At 52.0% G+C, this 20867-nt stretch overlaps 1 protein-coding gene across 3 annotated transcripts in view; it reads right to left on the bottom strand.

The window, feature by feature from the left end:
- Window positions 1–20867, bottom strand: part of SLC6A6 (solute carrier family 6 member 6) — an 87843-nt gene that overhangs the window by 50048 nt on the left and 16928 nt on the right. The window contains exon 1 of one of the 3 annotated variants that reach the window (XM_019024308.4): window positions 6637–6992. The exons of the other annotated variants lie outside the window; for them this stretch is intronic. Within the exon in view, the coding sequence (XP_018879853.2) occupies window positions 6637–6712 (76 nt within the window). The 5' untranslated portion in view covers window positions 6713–6992. Of the gene's footprint in view, window positions 1–6636; window positions 6993–20867 lie in introns of those variants that run through there. 3 annotated transcript variants of the gene reach the window in all.

The following is a 20867-nucleotide window of genomic DNA, read 5'->3' as shown; positions in this document are numbered from 1 at the left end:
TGTGCCTGAAACCAACTGCAGATCACCTGGTCAGATTTGGAACACACGCAGCCAGGTGCAGCCCTGTGCCAGCGATGCCACGGCTTGACACAATATCCCTTTGCTGTCTCCCTGTTTAATATTAAGATCTGTGAGGACTTATTCTGGGGGCTGAGCTGTTTATGAACACAGTTTCCTATTCTCCAACACTCCTATTGTGGAAGAGACTTTGGTAGTTTATAGATAAAGGAAGCTGAGGCTCACGCAGGGAAGCGAGCAGCCTGGCTGAGGCTACACACACGGGTGGAAAGGAGAGAGAGGCTCAAGGCCAGAGTTCCCACCTGGCCACCTGGGCCTCCGGCACTGAGCAAAGCTTAGAAAGAGGTCTCTGCACTGCTTGCAAATGGAGACCCCTATATCTTGCTCTGCATCCCTCCCGGTGCCCTGAGCACCAGCTAGCTGGGCTTTGAGTTGAGTTGCAGATGCCGTCTCCCCCAGCATCTACCACCTCAGTCCAAGGCTCTGGGGGAAGTCAAGCCCTTGCCTCTATTTTTCCTGGGCAACCTTCCCAGAGGCTCGAGAGTTCTCTGCACCTGCCCTGCCGTCCTGCAGACCCTGAACTTCTCAATTTAACAACCAGTGTCCTACATGTCTCTTTCTGGTGGAGAACAATGATTTAAATCTCATATTGTCAATGGCATAACCACTCAGGAGCTTCTGCCATGCATTTAGGAAGAGGCCAGGTCCTTGTCTGTTTCCTATTTAGCCTGCTTCTCCCATCCCAAACTGCCTAGCACATACCTGGCCTTTAAGAAGGATCTCTGGGCCAGGTTTCTCAGCAAACCTCTTGGTTAAGCAAACTGATCAGCGGATTGGGCAAGCAGCTCCTAGAGTCCCAGAACAGGGGCAAGAGGAGACCTGGATGACATCCATTCTACAGGTGGGGAAAACTGAGGCCTAAACAACTCCCTGCCCATTAGGCTTGCTGTGGAATCAAGTGCCTGGCTGGACCCCTTGCCCCGCCCTTTCCACAGCAGGCATCTCTCTCCTTTCCTCACTTTTCTGCCCATTCCAGAGCCAGATTCTGGGCTGAGGCCATGACTAAGCTGTGTGACCCAGAGCAAGTAACAACCTCTCTGTGCCTCAGCTTCCTCATTGGTAAAAAATGAGGGTAAAAACAAGACCAGGGACTAAGTAGGATGATGCCTAATGTTATTCAGCACAGAGCCCAGCACATACCAATTGATCAATAAATAGTAGCTTTAAAAAAAAAAAACAGCCACATTGCAATTCTATTATACTTTGTGGCAAGCATTCTACCCTGTGTTTGTTTTAAAAAAAGAAAAAGTGGGCCAGGCGTGGTGGCTCACGCCTGTAATTCCAGCACTTTGGGAGGCCGAGGTGGGTGGATCACTTGAGGTCAGGAGTTCAAGACCAGCCTGGCCAACATGGTAAAACCCCATCTCTACTAAAAATACAAAAAAAAAAAAAAATTAGCCAGATGATGTGATGCACTCCTGTAATCCCAGCTACTCAAGAAGCTACGGCTGGAGAATCACTGGAATCCGGGAGGCGGACACTGCAGTGAGCCAAGATCGCACCACTGCAGTCTAGCCTGGGCGACAGAGCAAGACTCCATCTCAAAAAAATAAAATAAATAAAATAAAATAAAATAATAAAGAAAGAAAGAAAGAAAGAAAAAGTGGATGGTTAGAGGTATTGGGGAATTGCTGGTCAAAAACCACAAAATTTCAGTTATGTACGAGGAGTAAGTTCGATAGATCTATTATGTATGTCATGGTGTCATGCTGATTAAAATTAATAACATATTGTACACTTGAAAACTCTTGAGAGTAGATTTTAAGCGTTCTCACTACACACAAAAAATGCTTAGGAAGCGAGGTGATACGTAAGTTAATTGGCTTGATCCAGTCATTCTACAACATACGCAGATGTGAAACATCATGTTATATACCATAAATATATACAATTTTTATTTATCAATTTTAAAACTTCCAGCCTGGGCAATATGGCAAAACCCCATCTTTACAAAAACTACAAAAATTAGCTGGATGTGGTGGCACATGACTGTAGTCCCAGCTACTTGGGAGGCTGAGGTGGGAGGGTCACTCGAGCCTCGGAGGTCAAGGCTGCAGTGAGCCATGATTGCCCCACTGCACTCCAGCCTGGGTGACAGAGCGAGACCCTGTCTCCAAAAAAAAACAAAAAAAAGTTACTTTTAAGAAAAAGATAGCTGTGTTTATTAAGCACTGACCATATACACAAGCAGAATATGCATCTTTTTAAAAAGAGCACTGACTACAAGCACATTTTCATTTTCCTAGCTAATCCCCTCAGTGGGTGCTGCTACCATCCTTCCTGTGCTGATAAAGCACAGAGATGTGAAGTCACTTGTCCACAGTCACACAGTGAGGAAAAGGCCACTTAAGCTCCAAATGCCCCCCAGGTCTGTCTTGGCCTCTGAAGTCCATGTTCTCAGCTACTGTAGCTGCTATGGATCAAATGAAATGGGGTCTGGTGTCTTTAAGGAGCCAGCTGCAAGCCGGCTGACAAACTGGGGAACTAGGCAAAGGCAAACAGGGAAGTGAAGGGCCACATGATGGAGACGGGGCTCAGGAGGCTGGACAGGGCCTGGGGAGCAGTCAGTGCCAAGGGCCACAGGGCTGGGCCAGGCCAGCTAATGAAACAGCACAGACTCAGGCAGGACAGATGGCGTGCTGGACTGGAGCCCTCCTCTAGCAAACAGGGAACTCTGATGGGGCTCCCTGGACCACTGTCTCCATAGATTCTGGGCTAGGTACAGGCTCAGTGAGCAGGATGGCCAGGATCTATTAGTGATGCCTGCCAAGGGCACTCTCCTTGGCCCTAGTGTTTAACAATTAAGCACCAAAAAAAAAAAAAAAAAAAAGGGAGTTGTTGTTAAGAGTGCTATTCCTGGGTGGGCGTGGTGGCTCACACCTTTAATCCCAACACTCTGGAAGGCTGAAGTGAAAGGGTGGCTTGAGGCCAGGAGTTCCAGATAAGCCTGGGCAACACATTTGGACCCCGTCTGTACAAAAAGTTAAAAAAAAATTAGCCAGGTGTGGTTACGTGCGCCTGCAGTCCCAGCTACTCAGGAGGCTGCGGTAGGAGGATCACTCGCACCCGGGAGGTGGAGGCTGCAGTGAGTTGTGATCATGCCACTGCACTCCAGGCTGGGTGACAGAGCAAGACACTGTTTCTAAAAAGATGAAAAAATCATAATAATAAAGTAGAAGCGCTTTCCACCACTCTAAGTGGAGAAGCTGTTTTAAGTGGAAATTAATCAAAGGCTTTTTTTTTCTCTTTTATATATATTTTAAAAGTACACCTTTAAGAGATTGAATCATTGAATTGTATCATGAGGTCTGTATCTGTTGGTTATCTGCTCCCAAGGAAAGGCTAACTCAAGCGTGGCGAGCTCCAAAGCCTCCAGAGGCCTGGCGGGCAAAGGACAGGAGTCCACTGGGGTGGGGAGGTCGCAGGGAAGAGTGGGAACCAGGGGACAGGAGGAGTCTGGACTCTCACAGGCAGCTCTCCTTAGCTCCCACTACTGCAGGTGCCTTCGGGACTGGGGCCCACTGGGGCTGGATCCTCCAGCTTCTCAAGAGATGTTGAAATCTGGTTTGTACGCACACACACACTTTTCAGTTTCTAAACCACCACCTGGGTCAAACACAAATGCAGAGGGGGCCTGACTCAGCCTGTGGCCAGTTTGTTCTCTTTGGTCACACTACTGCCCCCAGGTCACCTAAGGTGGCCGTGGCAAAGGGAAGAATGGGCTCGTGCGGAGATGCTGACCAGGCTGGCCTACAGCCCTGATGGCTTGTCCCGGTGAGGTCATCCGGGAAGCCAGGCATTGTTTCGCCCGGAACAAAGCCGAAACAATGAGCAAAAATATTCTGGTCGTAGTGAAAGTGAATTCTGTTGAGGAAATTGTTTCAGCATGCCATCTCTGGGACAGGGGCTTGTTATCTACCTGGGGTTCAACATCCTCGGGTGAGGTCCTCCCCTCTCCTGATTTAACTGCAACCTCCACCCCACCAAAGTACGGGTCTACCCTCAGAGACCCCCGACCTCCGCTAGAAGCCTCCTGCCTGGATCACACTAAGCCCTGCAGAAAAGCCTCTACCTCACCCCCGGCCTCATCAGCCTTGCCTTTCACAGATCAGGAGACTGAGGCTCAGAGAAGGGGGAAGCCTTATCCCAGGTCCCACAGCTACAGGACAGTGGGCCAGGATTTGCACCCACGTCCCAACTCCATGACCTTGGTGCCACCCTGGGGCAAGGTGACCTCTGGATGGGGACCAGCCAGACCACGTAGTTCTTCTTAGTCTGTGGTTTGCTGGGGAAGAGTGGATGACAGTGAGCAGGTTTTGCAAAGAACAAGCCTCTGGAACAACGCCGGGGGTGGCGAGACACGGTATGAGTCCAATAGACAGCCAACTTGTCACCTTCCCCTCATAAAAACATTGGCAGGTGAACACAAGGTCTGGGGACTGGGTCCAAACTGTTTTATCATCTCCTTGGAAGTGGCAGGACCTGGCCCAAAGCCCCAGAGAACCACAGTCTGGCAGCAGAGGAGAGGCAGCAAGGAGAGTGCCACCGTGCCAGTTGCAGGGGGAGGGGTGGAGGCACGGCAGGCTCCCGGTGGCAGGATGGCCTGGGAAGGGCCAGGATGAGGCAGGGTGGCTGGCGCTGCCCCAGATGAAGGTGTTTGAGGCACACACCATACTCCAAACGGAGGTGCCCCACAGCAGAGCCCAAGCAGCTAAGTCGGGGAAAGGGCAGTGGGCGAGGTCAGAAAGCTGGGTCATGCAGGCCAAGTCACTTCCCCTCTGCATCTCAGAGGTCCAGGGTTAGAACAAAGGTTTGAGTGGCTTTGGCAAGCAGTGGCTGTTAACTCACCCTACTATGTGCCAGGCACTGCTCTAGGAACTGGAGACAGTGGGTGAGCCCTACCAAGCTGACCTGCAGAAGGGGAGATAGACACTAAACACATAAATGAGCAATTATTTACGACAGTGCCCAGCACACAGAAGGCAACAAAGTAGGCCCCTCTGCGGACGTGACATTTCATAACAACAGCAGCTCGCTGAGGACTCACTGTGGGCAGGCCCTGTGCCAAGCCCTTTCCAGGCACCAACTCACTCACTTACTCCTCACCAGCCCGGATGATGGAAAGAGGCCCAGAGAAGTAAAGCCACTTGCCCAAGGTCATACAGCTGGATTCAAATCCAGAAGCTCGGCTCTAGGGAACAAGCTTTTAACCACACTGAAGCTGAGGCAAAGAACTAGGGGCAAAGAACTGGGGGAACACTGTTCTAAGAGCAGAGAACAGCAGGTGTAAAGAGGGCCATGGTGCACATAGTGAAGAAACAGAAAGCCAGAGTGTGGCAGAGAGGAAGAGGGGATGGGGCCCCCAAGGCCAGAGTTAGAACCTGGATTTATCCCGAGTTTTGTGCTGCCCCAGTGAGGGCTCAACGCTTTTGGCTAAAAGCCCTGGATTGTCCCTGACCACCAACCCTTCCCTTCCACTCTGAAAGGGAACTTAAGGGCCCATGTTGGGTTTTTCCCTGCAGGTACTTATGACTTTTTTTTTTTTTTTTTTTTTTGAGACAGAGTCTAACTCTGTTGCCCAAGCTGGAGTGCAGGGTGCAATCTCAGCTCTCTGCAACCTCCGCCACCTGGGTCCAAGGGATTCTCGTTTCTCAGCCTCCTGAATAGCTGGGATTACAGCCTCCTGAATAGCTGTGCCACCACGCCCAGCTAATTATTTAGTATTTTTAGTAGAGATGGGGTTTCACCATGTTGGCCAGGCTAGTCTCAAACTCCTGACCTCAAGTGATCCACCCGCCTTGGCCTCCCAAAGTGCTGAGATTATAGATGGGAGCTACCATGCTCAGCTAACACTTTCTGGTGGGGCCTGTAGAGTCGTTAACCCCACACCTCAGCTGCCTGGGTTCCTCACCATGAGCTGAGAACCTGCGGGGTGGGTGGCCAGAATGTCTTCCCCTTGACCAAGGACCTAACACCTAAGACTGGTGGCACAAACACAACATCCTTGTGCAGGAAGCCCAAACCCTGCTGGCTCCATGGGTAAAGCCATGCTTTGAAAGGAACAGGGTCACCCTTTGCTGTAATGTGCTCTTGGGAAGTCATCTGCCCACTCTGCTCTGGGCAGGCACTCGCTTACCTGGGGCAATTCTCTCTGGGGGAGGTGGCGGGAGGGAACAAAAGCTCTGGCTGATTGAGCACCTGCTACACACCTGGCCCAGGGCCATCACAGGGGTACTGGGTCACCGTCCCACCTTCACAGCACTAACGACTAGAGAAGGAGGGAGGGGCTCGTTTTGTTACAGAAACAAAAATTATTCTACAAGTTCAGAGGAAGGACAAGGTTCCGTGTCTGGTCAAGGGTAGGCTTCAAAGACGTCTCTGGTCAAAGAGTCCCTGAGAGCTGGGCCTGACAGCCTGGACACACAGAGGAAGGTCAAGTCCCTGGGATGTTGTCTGAGGGGACCCTGGACACCACTCAGTAGACTTCCAGGGCACTTGGTACCCACAGCTGGGCTGGAGGAGAAAGAGGAGCTTGGGGAGGGCCACCAAAATGCCTACCTTGGGTACTTGGAGGCCTGTTTCCACAGCCAGAGGCAGGGCCGAGAGCGGCCCCATCTGCAGATTCTGCGCACATCAGGGCTTCTCCTGACCTGGGGAGTCGCGCACTGTTGGACTTGCTCTTAAGGCTGGGGTTTTGGGGTTGTTTTCCTGTTGCTATGTGTTTAGGCCAATAACAGCACAATGGTCACACTGCCTGTAGCCCTGCTCCAGGGTGCAGGGGCTGGGTGAAGGGTCAGAGGGAGCCAAGCCCCTTTTCCATCTCCTTCCCCCATGGCCCAGGGCTGGCTGGAGTCAGGCTGCTGTAGGGGCCCCTGGAGCCTGCGGAAGGAGTGGGTGAGTCAGCAGGCAGCCACCTCCTGGCACTGACTCACCAGCGACAGGACAGGGCTGTCACTCTTGCTGTCAGCTTCGCTAGCAGCCCAGCCCTCAGCCTGGTTTTGCCGGAAATGGGGGCGGGGTAGGGTAGACCATGAGCCTGAAACAGGCTCTGCAGAGCCCAGGATTATTTCTGGAGGCCACAAAAAAGAAACTCAAGAAAAGAGAAAGGTTGGTTGCCATTTCCTTGACCTTCTCCTTTTAAGCTGTAAGAAGCCTAAGCCCTGCTCCTTGTTGGCTATGAAAAGCAGAGGGCAGCCCCTCCCTTGCTCTATAGAAACTGGAAGGATACAGGCCCCAGTGACAGAGTCAGCTAAGGGTGCGCATGCAGGAGCCGGGCCACCCCCAACTCTGTCACTGTGGCTCTGCCGGATGCCACAGTGCCATGGAAACCAGTCAGGGCACTCTGCTGTACAGCCTTGGGCAAGTCACCTTCTCTCTTCAGCCTCAGTGTTACCCTCTCTAAAATAGGCACAATATCCCATCTACAGTATGTGAAACTCCTACCTCATTAAATGTTTGCAAACAACCTCCCCCTCCTTGTTCCTCTTTTAAACATGTTTTTCCCCCTGACGAGGATGTACTTTCTTCTTCCTTCCTACCTCCGCCCCACCTCACTCGGACTCAGAAATTCAGCTCGACCAGAGTGTGGTGCTAGAGGAACCAAACAGCCTGGGATTTAGCAAGACAGGGTGGGGAACTAGCACTGTCGGTCACCGGTGCCCACTGTGTTCTGGAGCACAGGTGCCTGCTCTACTTAACTGGAAGCTGATTCCTAGGCCCCCTCCACCATCCAGAACCAGCCCAAGATCCCCAGGGGTTGCTGAAGCACACGCTGTGGTTTCTCAAGCCCCAACACCTTGGCTTGTGCTGTGCCCTCAGGCCGGAACACTCTTCCCCTGCCTAATGAGCAGGCACCCCTCACAGCCTCGATGGGGCAGCCTCCAGGGCAGCTCTGTCCCTGCGTTCCCAGCCTGTAGTGTTGCTGTCTGTTACTCCCCAGTCACCCGGGTCCTGCTTCCTGACACCTAGTATTAATACAAGGCCCAGCATGACGAGGATTTTTCAGATGGAATGTTTAGGGCTTAGGGCTCTGGGGACACTCTGCATAGGGAGAAACAGCCTTCCACGTCAGGCATTCTGAGGGCTCCTCTACGAGGGCGACAGAGCAAACTGCAATGACAGATGCTGGGGTATGTGGACAGTGGGGAAAGGTGGACCAGGGTGTGCTCCCAACATCTGAGCACAGTTTCCCATCAAATGGCCAAAACTCTACAGATGAACACCAGATCTTTAGGAAATCACTTTTCATTAAACGATATGTCCATTCCTGAGCATCTTCCAATAATGACTTTGAAGTTAATTTTTCCTGCCCCTAAAGGTTTGCCAAGTGCCAGGGGATGCCCTGGGATCCCACGCAAAATCAAAGACTCACAGTGGGGCTTTGGAGGTCTTGACACGTCCAAGCCCATTTTACAGAGAAGGAAACTGAGGCCCAGGTCACTTAGTAGATCAGTGACAAGACAAAGCTACAGTCTCTAGCCTCCTCCACAGACGGCCCCATCAGAGCTGGAGGGAACTCATTTCACAGAGGGGAAACTGAGGCCTGAAAGATGTGGTGGAGGGGTGGGACATTCCCGACAACCCCAGCTTGGTGGGATACAGTGGACGCCAGAGGCTGAACATAAGCTCTTCTTCCAAACTTGGGAGGATGAGGCTCATATCTAATTCTGTCAGGTTGGCAACTGTTGGTGCAGCGGTGGCAGCGACTTCCAGCACTACAAGATGGTGCCTAACAGCGGCTACTGCTCAGCCAGAAGAAAAGCTCAGCACTAAAATCCACACTCGGGTGGGGCTAGGATGCAGGGAGGACCGACACTTCTCAACTGTGGTCTTCGTACGTGCAGAGGCCATCTCCCAGGGCAACCCCCAGTGGTAGCCATCTCCCTCAACTTTCCATTGCAATTTAGCTTAAACTCTGGGGGTGCTGGGGACATGGTATACCTTCTGATGGCCTGTCACTCGTGGTGTGGCCTCTTGGGCCATTGGAAACTCCTTGGAGGCATGCCCTGACCTCTGCTCCCACCTGCTTAGCCGGGTTTGTTTCTAGCAAACCCCAAATGCCTGCCATGTCAGCCCCCAGCTCAAGAACTATCAGTGACTCCCAGCTGCCTAGATAATAATCTAAACTTCTCCTCTTGGAATCCCAGGCTCACTAGAGTTGTCTGCCTTGCCCCCAATCTCTGCCACCTTATTTCTCCTTTTGCCAAGCATGATTCTCCCCGGCACTGCCCCTTTCAAGTCTGTGCTTGGTTTGTGGGTTCTCTTACATTTAGGTAGATCCCACCCACCTGGAAGACCCTGGCCCAAGTGTCACCTCCCTGCAAAAGCCCTTCCCGCCCACCCAAGACTCTTCCGTTTAGCATCCTCCAGCTCAGATCACCCCCACCATTCACCAGACACTGGACTCTCATTCAGAACTGTGCAACTTTGGATAAAGTTCAAAGTTCTCCTTGGGAAACCTCAGTTTCTTGACCTGTAAACGGGCCTCATAATCTGTAAGGTCATTCATTGCTGAAGTCTGTGGGATCTTAGGAGGGACTAGTGGATGACCAAAATCTTCACATGAGGAACATCAGAGTTGCCTGAGACACTGGCTAAAAATGCAGATGCCTGGGCCCATGCAGACCTACTGACTGAATTTTCAAGGTGGGGACCCACGAATCTGTCCTGTTTAACCAGCTTCCCAAGTGAATCTTAAAATCAGGTGATGTTGGGAATGGCGGTAATAATGAACTGGGAGGCACTTGGGCAAAACATCAAACAAAATCAGCTCAGGAAAGAGATTAAGGCTGGCTGATGACAGTGCGTGCATGTGATGCGTGTGTGCACACAGACGTCTCATCTGCCAGACTGTGAGCATCTAGGGGCTGGGCCAGGCTGAGTTTCACTTCTGCCAGGCTCACTAAGTCCAGGATCATCCCAATAGCCATTTATCCCAGACTTGAGAGTTTGCCAGAGAGTCTCTTATTCCCTATTGCTGCTGCTCCTCACCAGGCCCTGGCAGATGAAGACCTTGGCCCTCAACTTACAAATAAGGAAAATGAGGCTCAGAGGAGAATGACCTGGCCAAGGTTACTCCATAGCAAGTGGCAGAGCCCAGATGTGGACCCAGGACAGAGCCAACATGCCTTTATCCACTTGCTAAAGAGAAAGGGAGTTTGAGAAATCAAGGCAAAGGCTGGCAGGGGTGACCTAGGGCTCCTGGAGCTGGGCAGCTGAGTGAGGCCTGCAAGTTTGAGACTTGGAGGAGAAGCCTTGGAGACCAACCCCGATTCCTGGGGGTAGGGGGGGGTGCAGAGGGAAAAAGAAGCCTGGTCTTGTCTCTGTAGCAGGCGAGGGGCACAGTTCAGCTGAGCAGGCCCCAGGCAGTGTCTCTAAGGACAGGAATGAGCTGCCAGACACATTGCCTGGGACTTAGGGGCTCCCCTCACTGTCACCCAGCAGAGAGGAGTCACTTTCTCCAGTGGAGGCAGCAGGTGGGACTTCCCCAACAGCAGAAACACCTGTCCCTTAAACACCACCTCCCCAGGCATAGGGAACAATGGCAGGAAAGGCCACCGGAGGCTCTGGTGACATTGCTTGACCAAGGTGAGGCTTGCCCTGCTCTGGACTGTGGTTCAGAACTGCTCTCAGGAGACTCAGCAGCCTGGAGGTGCAGGGTCCCAAATGTCCCTCCCACACACCTGCACACAGGGCCCCTCTCTCAGCAAAGGCACCCTCCCCAGGAGAGAAAGTTGTACACCATAAATAAACCTGTCTCTGCTTCAGGTTCCTCAAATATAGAATGGGAGTAATAACAGTACCTAAGTTGTGAGGCTGTTGAGAGATTAAAGAACCAAACATGTATGGACTGCTTAGCACAGTGCCTGGCATACAGCAGGCACTTAGAAAGTTCAAGCTATCAGGATGATGACAAAATTGACCGGCATTCTTCCTCAAATCATGGGCAGCCTGGGCTCTGAGCCGAGGCCCTGCTGAGCATCTCTTGGGCACCATGCCCGCCGAGTGCTTTACAGATCATCTTACAGGGCCAAGACCAGGGCTCAAACACTGGCCAACCGCTTCTGAGATTCAGGGTGTCACCCTAACACCTGGGCCTCCTCCTAGCTGCGCCCTCCCTTCTATTCCAACTGTCTCTCTCCCAGGCCTCTCAGGGGCCAGCCTCCTCTTCTGCAGTGCATGTGACTGGGGGATCCTGGGGTCCCCATCAATATTCTTGCTGAGCAATGTGGGTCCCCTGTGTTGGTGGGTCCCTGGGGATCTGAGCACAGATGTGAAAACCTGCCATCACCTCCCTCCCCTAGCCCTTAGGATACAGTTAGGGGAGCATCTCAGGGCAGAAAGCAGAGTGGAGGAGCCGAGGGCCAGATCAGGGCCTGCAGTTCCCCATGCAAAGTACTGAGTACCCTTCTGGCCCTTGGGATGGTGGCACCTGCTAAGCTGGGGAGATGGAAGTTACAGGGGCTGGGAACTGGACTCGAGAGTAGAAAAGGACTTTGCTGTGGACCTGCAGAGCAACCCCAACAACCCACAGGAGGGAACAGCAGGGCAGCTCCTTGGAGCAGGGTGGCCAGGCAGCTTCTCTCCACCTGCTGGCCCCTGGGACACCTTGAGCAGCTGGAGAGAAAACCTTCAAGAGAGGAATGTCACCTTGCTGGTGGCCCCCAGAATGGCTGCAACTGCAGAAGTCAGACACTGGGACCCCTCAACATGGCAGCTTTGAAACCCCACAGCTCCTGGCTGAAGGTCCTTGGGCACCGGGGACCCCTCCTTTAGGCATTATTGAATGACAGATCAGCCCAACAACTTGATGCCCAGAGTTCACATATAGTAAGGAGACAGAGGCCTGGGAAGGAAGGCGGGGCTAGCCAGGAAGCTCTGAAGCCAGGCTGATGGGGCTCAAACCCCAGCTCTGCAACCCTGGGCAGCATATGCTCTGTGCCTCAGTTTCCTCACCTGTAAAACATGGCTGATAATGGCATCGACCTCACAGGGTGGATGGCGATCACACCAGGTTAATTTCTCAGGACAGGGCCAGGTGCCCAGAGAACTGTACGTTAAAACTCCAGGTGTGAAGGGGAACATCTACTCATGCTGGGGCTAATCTGGAAGAGCTGCCTGCCTGTAGCAGGACTCAGGACAGCTGCAATTATTGTGGTTGGCTCTTAGGTCTTCCCAAAGGGCTTCTACTCTGTGGCTATCCAAGGCCAGGCTGTGGGCCATGCCACTCTGGAATGAAGCCTTCCCCAGCCCACAGTGTGAGGTGTCCTTGCCTTCTAACATTACTGCCTTACGCTTTTTGGGGTCTTATTATTTTTGGTATGTGGTTTCCCCTTTTACATCATGGTGAGAGCAGCTGTCACTTAAAAAAATCCCCATATGGTGGTAAAATTAAAAGTGTGCCAGCCAAGGGCAGGTCACTCCACCTCTCAATCCAAATTTTGTTTCTGAATTTGGAGTAGCTTGTGAAATTCAACACTATCATCTGGCCTAATGTCTCCATTGCACAGGTGGGGAAACTGAGGCCCAAGTGGAGAAGGGCTGCTTGAGCCTGGATGAGAGCCTTGGTCTCCCATGTCCTAGGTCTGGTCTGGATGTCCAGTTCCCTCCCCTGCTGCCTGGATGTCCTAGGACCAGCAGGGCTCCCTACTGATTTGGGGTGCTCTCTCCCAGGCCTAGGAAACACAGAGCCCCAAATCCCACGGAGGTCCTTGGCCCCAAGGGAGGGTTCCGCCGACCCCTGTCCACCTGGTGACCCACGTTGGGTCAGCTCAGGTACTGAGAGGCTGCCTCCAGCAAGGATTTGGGCTGAGGTGGGAAAACAGAGGCTCCCATTGGTAGTCTGCGGGGGGTGACCTGGGTAAGTATCCTCAGTGAGAGAAGCCATGCCCTCCTCTAAGCTGCGGGCCTCTGGGGAAGACCTTTGTCCCACTGGGGGCTCTGGCAGGGCCACCCAGGTTGCCAGGAATTAAGTGTGACCAAAGGGCTCCCACATTGGCCCTCTGCACCCTCTCACTGTGGGCAGAGTCCACTGAACCCCATTTCCCAGGTGACTGCAGCTGCTGGTGACCTCACAGAGCATGCATGAGTCACAGAAGGGAACCCAGTGTGGTTCTGGAAAGGGGCAGAGGCTCTGTGAGCAGATGGGGACATGGGTGGACAAGCAAGCACTACTTACTCACTGAAGGTAGGGGAGACTGAGGCACAGAAGCAGCCAGAGAGTGCGGAAGACACCCAGCACCCAGGGTCTCTGTGCCTCAGAGTACCTGAGCATGAGGTCACAATGCTCCTTCCAGCACAGTGCAGGGTGCTGGGAGGCTGTGTTTTCCAGGAAAGTACACCACATAAAAACGCTCCGCAGCAGAATTAAAGCCAGAGAGGGGTTCCTTTATCACAGAACCCCCATCGCCACGCCGTTTCTGGGAGGCCCTGCCATTCCCAGGCCCTGAAGGACACATTCCTACTCATCCTCAGGTGCACCTTCCCCTGGGAAGCCGGCCCAGAAGTTTCTTCTTCCTCACCAAGACCACAGGAAGCTCTAGGGCAGGAGCAGCCCTCCTCCCAGGTAGGGATGAGGAGGGTCCCGGCTTATTGTCATAGCAACCCTTGGTTCTCCTAATTCCACCTGTTCTTGTATAACTGAAATAATAACTGCAGCTGACATTGTCTGTCGGGCACTGTGACAGGCATTTTACATAATTCTAGCTAATAGAAATGTTTTAATCAGGCTAAATATTTTTTTCTTTCCTTAAATCATTTTTCACTGATTACAGCTGCTTACTTTTCTCCTAATTAGTCCGAAAGTAGCGAGACTGTGTAGCATCTTAGAGTCTAATGGGGCTTAAAAGCACACTCGAAATGCTTTAAATGTATGCAAAATCCTCCAACCTCGTGGCCAATCCCAGCTCCCTGGGCTGCAGGCTTGCATGTGCAGTTTGGGGATCAGCAGGTGGACGCAGTATTTTACCCAATCCTTAACCAGCCACCCTTTGGGATGGCTGGGGGGGACTTACCCCAAATGGAGATGAGGAACTACGGCTCAGAATCAATAAGCGACTTGACCGAGGTTGCACAGCCAGGAAGTGGTGGACTGGAGTCTGGATCGGTAACCACTGCGCTCTGGGGCACCGCCTGGCTGTGACCTTAGATACCAGGAAGTCTCTCCCCCTCAACCTGACACAGGGGGAAACTGAAACCAGCAGGAGGCAGGGGAATTATTTTTCAAATTAACTCAAGGATTAGAATCCAGGTCTCTTGAATCAGCCCAGATCAAAAGTATTTTCACGGACTGGGTGGCAGCTGGCCTCAATCATAAGAGCAGCAGCTAACAGCCCTGGCTGCGCGAGGCCCAGTGCTCAATGCTTGCAAGGATCTTCCCATTTAATTATACTCATAATTGGTGAGAGTCCTGCATACCTGCCGTGATTACTAACTACTGACCCCGCAGGCTAGGGAAGAAATGTTTAGCCATTTAAATTCAGACTGGCCAGAGAAATTAAGTGGCTGATATCCAGGGGTGTGACTAATCTCAATGAAACTGATGAGGGGAAGGACCACGGGTAGTCTCCCAACCCACATCATTTTTGGAAACGCAATTGTTGCCTTCCACCCTCCCTGCCCCCTGAGTCCCCCATCCACCCCTCACCTCCTTAGAGCTTCCTTTCACTCCTGCAAAGTGTCTCACCCACTGCAGCCCCGGGTGTAATCAGCTTATTCTCCCATGTACAGCCTGGGCCATCTGAAAACGGCTCCCTTTACTCCTTGGGGGCAAGGATACCTGAGATTTAGGCCACAACTATATATAGCCAAGAAATCCGTCCTTTTTAATTGACTCATCTATTTATTTGGTCAAGCAGTTCCTGCTGACCCCCAGATGGCCGAGTTCTACATAATTCTTCCCGACAATGTGTGTGGAGAGGAGGGACCCTCCCTGCCTCTGCTGCTTGGGCTTTGTATTCCCAGTGCAGGCAGCTCCTGCGGGACTCTGTTTCCCAAATAAGGTTTGCCTAGTTCCACCCTTCGCCTATGCTGCATCACCTAGGTTTTAGTTGGAACCTAACACTGCACCCCTTGCCAGCTGCAAGTGGTGACCTCAGGAATGTCACTTCCCCCTGGGGGGCTCAGTTGCATCATCTGTAAAATGGGTAATCATCGTGAATTACACAAGGAAGGTACAAGGAAGTGCCTCGAATACACAATTGGATTTGCTCTCAGGAGAAACAGGATACTCTGGGCCCAAGAAAGATTAGCCATCTTTCATCGTGTGCCTTCGTTCAACCAACACTTGACCTTGACTCCGCCCCTTCTTAGCATCCAGCTAAGTGCAGAGAGAGGCAGAAACAAACACCCCGGGCTCCAGATCTGCCACGCTGGGAAAATACCAGCTGAACGCTTTCTCCAGCCAGTGTTGTGTGTCAAACAGGCGGCTTCGACCGAGCTTCCTTCAACAGCGCCGTGTCCCCGTCCCCTCCCTCCCAATGCACTTCACGGGCTCCCAAAACCACGTGAGTCAGCAAACTGGGTTAGACACCTCGTTAGAGTGGGTTTCCTCTGGAGACTTGTGGCCGTGCCTGTGATTCTCCTGCAGCGGTGTTTGGTTGAAGGCAGGGTTTGTCTGTTCAGAAGCCAGTTGTCAAAACAACAAGCACTACCTTTAAGGGGCAGTTGGAACCATGAAATAAGGATTCCTGTTTCTGGCTGGTTCCCCAGAGTGAATCAAGACCAACCACTCTGAACAGATCCGAGGCCACTGAGCCAGACCCAACCCCACCCCCCACCCCAGGCAGCTCCTCTCCCCTCCCCATTGCCCAGAGCAGGACACCCCAGCCACGCTGCACTCCTTAGGGCTTCTACAGGCTTCCACTCTCTACCAGGCCTTTCCATGGGCTGTTTCCCCTACTGGGAATGCCCTCACTGTCTGGTGCCCAACTGGCATATTTTTGATATTCAAGACCTCAGGGAGCTTTTTTTTTTTTTAACTTTGCGTGCCCAAAGCACCTTCAAGAGACCCTCCCCATCCCTGACAGGGTCCTGATTTGTAGCATCTTCCCACACAAGCTCCCAGGCTGGACAGAGGGCAGCTCATTTCAGGGTCCCTAGCCCCAGCTGGGGCCTGAACTACAGCAAAAGTCCATAACTTTTGGATGACTGATCAGACTTTCAATTCTCAATGTTTATATGCTTAGAGATTTTTCCCCAAACTTCCCCTAACGTCAAACACTCTTGCTGGGGCCTTTCCAGTACTAGGCAGAGCTGGCAGGGGTTTGAAAAGGTGACTTTCTCAAATGGACTAGAAAGGCCAAAGGAAAACAAAAGGTCTTGACTCCATGACCTTAAGCTGGGACAACCCTTCTCCCCAGAATCATCCTGCAGGTCCAGAACCCAGCCATGAGACTTCCAGACTCGGCCGCACAGGGATCTCTTGGCCCACAGAAGGCCACACTCCCTGATTTTGTCTCCTTTAGGGTGAGAGACTTCACTGAATGTCTGGATTGTTAAATGTGAATAAATCACCCCTGAATTATGACCAATATTAATTAATAAGACACATTTGGTATTTTCAAAATACGAAGATGCTTTCTCCTACATGCACTTGCTAACCCAGTAGTTATCATAGGGCCCATTTTACAGATGGGGCAACTGAGGCCCAGGCAGAAGATGGACTTGCCCAAAGAAGTAGCACCAAATACTATTCTCTTGACAGCACCAAAACAGGAAGGTGGTTCTGAGAGGGGCAGAGGCCTGAGGTCTCAAGGTGCTGTGTGACCTTGAGCAGGTCACTGTACTTCTCTGAGCCTCAGGAGGCTTATTATGAGGAGAGTGGATGAAAAGGTGGAGGCAGACAGGCTCATGAGCCCACAGTCACAAACATCTTCCTTCTATCCACCTGAGACAAGGTCCAGCCTCCTGGCTCTTTACCAACTGCACTGTGCCTGGTGTATAGTGGTTGCTCAATATTTACTAAGTGAATGAATGTTGTCTCACAACATTCATGTGTGAGTGTCTCACACTCATCCCAGGTGTGAGATCACACCGAGGCATGAGAAGGCCTGGCACAGCAGGGCTCCCTCCCCTGGGCACTGTCTGTCCTTCCAGAGGCACTTCGTCCCCTTCTTCCTACCCAGAAGACACCTCTTGCCTGCTGGCTGTAGAGTCCTTCTGAAGTCCTCTGGGTTCCTCTACAGTTTTTCCAAAGCAAATGCCCATTACTAAGGGTGTCATGTGGACAACACACATGCCACCTCTTCCCACCTTGCCCCCTTGACAGACATTGCTAATCAATCCTGGCTTCCTTCTCATTGATGTGGACCCAGTCTTGGATTCCTCATCAGAATCTGGTCTCTCTGGGTCCCCAGTAACTTAAGGGACAAGAGACAGACCCTTGTCCGGGAACCCTTGTCCAGGACCGGCAGGATGCCCAGAAGAGACTTGAGGGGCTGTGAGACTAGCAGAAGCTCTCAGGAAAACTCAACCCGGAAAACATAAATGAGAACCTAGCCCCCTCCTTGTGACAGAGGTAGCAAAGGAGGTAGGAGGCATGAGTCCTTTGCAACACAATGGCCCAGGTGGGACCCCACAGACCAAGAGGAGTGAGGGTAGGGATCTGGAGGTGGGAGCCAAGCTGGGGCTAGGAATTGAGAGGCTGAAGAGCAGGGATGCAACTCTACCTCTGGCTGGGAGGAGGGTGGGGGTGAGAAGCAATGACAGGAAGCCAAGGTGGCCTGCGTGCAGGTCCCCAGAAGGTGAGCCACTAAGCGGCCAAGCTGGGGTGGGGCCTGGACACCGGCCCTATGCTGCATGTGCTCTGTGCCTGACTTAGTGGAGGACACTCAGCTCAGAGGAGAGATCCGCACCAGGGCATCGGCTCCTAAATCGAAGGGGTGGAGACTCACCCAAGCTCGGCACTGCCACCCCAAGAACCTACCCTGGGAATAAATGATGTATTCTATTCACTCTTTTTTCCATGGCGAATCAGAGGTCACACAGAGGGTTAGTGACTTGTCCCAGCTCTGCCAGCAAGTGTGTGGAGACATGAGTAGACAAAGGCACCCTGAGGGTCCCTGCGGGCATTCGGGTCTGAATACTGACCCCAGGACACCTTCCTTCATGGGTGCCTGGGGAGCCAGCCCTCCAACACCCCCGAGGCTGTCTGCAGCCCCAGGGATCCTGGCGGTGCTTGCTTTTTAAGTCCAGGAGGTTTCTGGACTTAATTGTCCACTGACTTAGAACACATGGACAGATGGAAATGCCTTCCAGGAACTCCCCTCAGACTTCACTGAGGTGGGCAGCCATGGTCCCGAAAGTCCCTGTCCATTTCTGAAAAAGCCCCCTCCCTTAAGAAATCCCCTCCGACCCCTGCTGGGTCCAAGAGCCGAGACGAGAAGATGCACCCAAGACGTCCTCACTCCACCTGAGGCCCAAGCTTTCCCGCAAGGCTGAGGCCAGAGAGGAGGCACCTGTCTGCCCTGGCCCCATCTCCCAGCAGCAGCTGTGTGCAAAACCAAAGCCAAAGATGTGGGCTAAACCCAGGCTCCTGTCCTGACACGTGGCTGACTTCCAGTTTCTCACTGCCTTCCTGAGCCCCAGTTTTCTCACCTGTAAATGGGCGGCAGTAGTAACTGCCCTACAAGATGATGTAGGTATCAAAGCTGGAAAAAACGTGCAAACTGTAGAGGGCTGCAGATGCGATTACTATGCATATATTCAGACTTCTCTGAGATAGAGGCACCAAACATAATCACAATACTACTAGCAATAACAATGCTAACTTCATTTATTGAAGAACTGCTATGTGCCATTCTGAGCCAACGTTCACAGTTAGAACTGCTAACTTTCACCATTTTTCTTCCCTGACCCTCACAACCAGAGAAGGGAGCTTCTACATCAGGCCCGTTTTGACAGAGGACACTGAAGCCCACAGAGAGGTTAAATGATATGCTCAGAGTCACAGAGCAGGGTAGAAACTGAATGACATTCACACTCAGGCTCACGGGACCCCTGAGCTCAGGTCCTAACAGTACATCTCCTCTAGAGGATGGGGTATGTTTTTCAACCTCGAGTCTGGCCCAGTACTCAGAGCTATTTTTTGCTTACCGGCTTTTTCTTGTCTTCCCCAAATGAGAAAGGCTGGCAGATTGGGGGCTGCTTCTCTGAGATGAATTGTTTTAAATCCCGTTTCCTAAAGTCCCAAAGGCAGGAGCTCCCCAGGGAGGTGCCACCCTTCCATCTCGATGCCCCAGGGCTATCACTGATATCAGGCCAGAGTGAAAATGAGGGCAACCCCTGCGGGGTCAATGACTCACCAACACGTACGCAGCATCTCAAACACGTGCACCCCACTCGACCAGCAAGCCCACTTCTTGCTTAGACCAACGTGTAAAGACGCCCACTCAAAAGAAGTTCACTGGCTTCAGCTTTGCCAGACAAAAAAGTTCGGGAAATTGGCTGGACAACACTTTAAATCTACTTACCATGACTGAATTGTACACTTTCAAGGGGTTAAGATGGTCAGCTTTAAGTTATTTGTCTTTTACAACAACTGAAAATAGAGGCCGGGCGCGGTGGCTCATGCCTGTAATCCCAGAACTTTGGAAGGCCAAGTCAGGAGGATCACTTGAGCCTAGAAGTTTGAAACCAGCCTGGGCAACATAGTGAGACCCAGTCTCTAAAAAAAATAATTAGCCAGGCATGGAGGCATGCATGTAATCCCAGGTACTCAGGAGGCTGAGGTGGGAGGAAGGCTTGAGCTTGGAAGGTCAAGGCTGTAGTGAGCTATGATCACACCACTGCTCTCCAGCCTGGGTGACAGAGCAAGACTCTGTCTCAAAAAAAAAAAAAAAAAAGCAGAGTGGTTTACAAGAGAAACTGTAACCAGCCAATTTCCCATCACTACGGGATTAATTAAATAAACACTGGTTTAGTCAAACAAATCATGGCTTACAACAAGGTCAGCAAACTGGCCACTGGGCCAAATCCAGCAGCTTGTTTTCTCTTGCCTCAGCCTCCAGAGTAGCTGGAACTACAGGCGTGCACCACCACGCACAGCTAATTTTTGTATTTTTAGTAGAGATGGGGTTTCGCCATGTTGGCCAGGCTGGTCTCGAACTTCTGACCTCAAGTGATCCGCCCGCCTCAGCCTCCCAAACTGCTGGGATTACAGGCGTGAGCCACTGTGCCTGTTCAAAAATGTATGACTTTTATAACCAGAGTAAACAATAAATATCATTTTATTACGGTCTTGGGCCTTCTAGGAAGCGAATGTTGAGGTTGGCACTTCTGTTGAACAGGCCTGAGGTGGCCTTTTCTGACAACACTGGAAGTCATGGGCCTGTTATACCAACACTCCTATATGCACCAGTTTACAATGGGTGCGGGGCATGGGGGCAGACACCCCACGGGAGATCTCACCACAAGCCCAGAGAGGGTCTCCCTGTTAAGAATCTTCTTTCTTCCTTAAGCTGCCCCAGGCATCAGGAGGGTGAATCTGATTTCTGGACTCAGCCCCATAGCTGAGGGGGTGGGGAGTTGCTCTAGGGGGGCTCACCTTGGGGGATAAAATGAGAAATTGCATGTGGGGTGCTTGGCACTGATGTGCTAGGCCTTTTGTGCACTTAACCTCACTGTGCTTACAAAGTGATGAGGTCACCCCCACCCCAAAATCCCAGTATCACTGTCTTTCTAACCCTCCTGGGTGCCACTACTGCTCCATTTCAGGGGTGGGTTACCTGAGGCTCAGGGTAGTTCTGTGACTCCTCCAGGTCACGAAGCCGGCAGGGCTGGAACAGAGATTT

The sequence above is a fragment of the Gorilla gorilla genome, chromosome 2, assembly GCF_029281585.2.
Source record: "Gorilla gorilla gorilla isolate KB3781 chromosome 2, NHGRI_mGorGor1-v2.1_pri, whole genome shotgun sequence".
Classification (NCBI taxonomy): domain Eukaryota; kingdom Metazoa; phylum Chordata; class Mammalia; order Primates; family Hominidae; genus Gorilla; species Gorilla gorilla.
This window is presented reverse-complemented; position numbering and strand designations above follow the sequence as displayed.